Source organism: Macaca nemestrina, chromosome 1 (genome assembly GCF_043159975.1).
Source record: "Macaca nemestrina isolate mMacNem1 chromosome 1, mMacNem.hap1, whole genome shotgun sequence".
In the NCBI taxonomy this organism is placed as follows: domain Eukaryota; kingdom Metazoa; phylum Chordata; class Mammalia; order Primates; family Cercopithecidae; genus Macaca; species Macaca nemestrina.
In genome coordinates, this window is record NC_092125.1 from 81749694 (window position 1) to 81751006 (window position 1313).

At 37.5% G+C, this 1313-nt stretch overlaps 1 protein-coding gene across 1 annotated transcript; it reads left to right on the forward strand.

Annotated features, from left to right (window-relative positions):
- Positions 1–895: 895 nt before the first annotated feature.
- Positions 896–1313, forward strand: LOC105478176 (ribosomal biogenesis factor). The gene has a single exon (XM_011735241.2). It carries the CDS (start codon positions 953–955, stop codon positions 1253–1255), a length of 303 nt encoding a protein of 100 aa, XP_011733543.2. The 5' UTR covers positions 896–952; the 3' UTR covers positions 1256–1313.

Sequence of the window (1313 nt, forward strand, 5' to 3'; positions counted from 1 at the left end):
TATATGCCAAGCACTTGACACATACTAGGCTCTTTTACATTCATTTATCTCCTTTAATTTCATAACCTCTCTGTGGCATACATACTACAGTATTTCACAGATAAGGAACTAAGGCTTAGCAGTAAGGTTGAGCAAGATTTCTGATATGCTCCTGCTAGTAAATGACAGAGCTGGAATTTGAGCCTCAGGTTTTCCTGACTCCCATTGCAGTCTTCATACATTATGTGGCCTTTCAACAATTAAAAGGAAGTGGGACACAATAGTTAAAACACAAGCTCTGATGCCACACTGCTCATGTTAAAATCCAAGATTCATTCCTTAACTAATCAGTCACTTTGGGCAAGGTTCTTAACCCATCCATGCATCAGTTTCTTTTTCCAACTAAAGGGCAGAAAGTGCTGTATATAACTCACAGGGTTGTGATGATTAAACGAATTAATACATGTAAGGAATTTAGAACAGTGCCTAACACATGATAAGAATTCCATGTTGGTTTTTATTATGTAATTTTTTCTTGAGTCTAGTGCTGGACACAAATTTTTATTTTAAAAAATCTGAATTGCAAGTGCACTCAGAATTTGGGAGGAATGAATGGCAAAGTAACCTAACTCTTGTCAAATATTAAAATATACATGTTTTTATGGTAGAAATTTCAAGACTGACAGTTATCTTGGTTGCATTTAAACTTACAGACCTCAGAATTTTTAAAGAAGTTATTTGAATTAGCCGGGCATGGTGGCACATGCCTGTAATCCCAGCTACTCAGGGGACTGAGGCAGTAGAATTGCTTGAACCCGGGAGGCGGAGGTTGTGGTGAGCCGAGATCGCACCACTGTACTCCAGCCTGGATCACAGAGCAAGACTCTGTCTCAAAAAAATAAATAAATAGGTACGTGCCAGACAGTGTCTCCTGGAGCTTAGGAAGCTGCACGCAAGTATTAAATTTCTGACAATGGGCAAGAACAGATTAAGAGGGCCGAAGTCCAGGAATGTATTTCACATAGCCAGCCAAAAAAACTTTAAGGCTAAAAACAAAGCAAAACCAGTTACCACTAATCTTAAGAAGATAAACATTATGAATGATGAAAAAGTTAACAGAGTAAATAAAGCTTTTGTAAATGTACAAAAGGAACTTGCACATTTCTCAAAAGGCCCTTCAGTTGAACCTCTGCAGAAAGAATTGATTCCTCAGCAGCGTCATGAAAGCAAACCAGTTAATGTTGATGAAGCTACAAAATTAATGGCTCTGTTGTAATATAGTGGTGATGCATCAAATTCTCCACAAAGACCAATAAATTAAATGTTTTATACAA

What these genes read in the sequence shown, in the direction of transcription:
- LOC105478176 (XM_011735241.2), top strand. Translation starts at nt 953, where the DNA reads ATGGGCAAGAACAGATTAAGAGGGCCGAAGTCCAGGAATGTATTTCAC.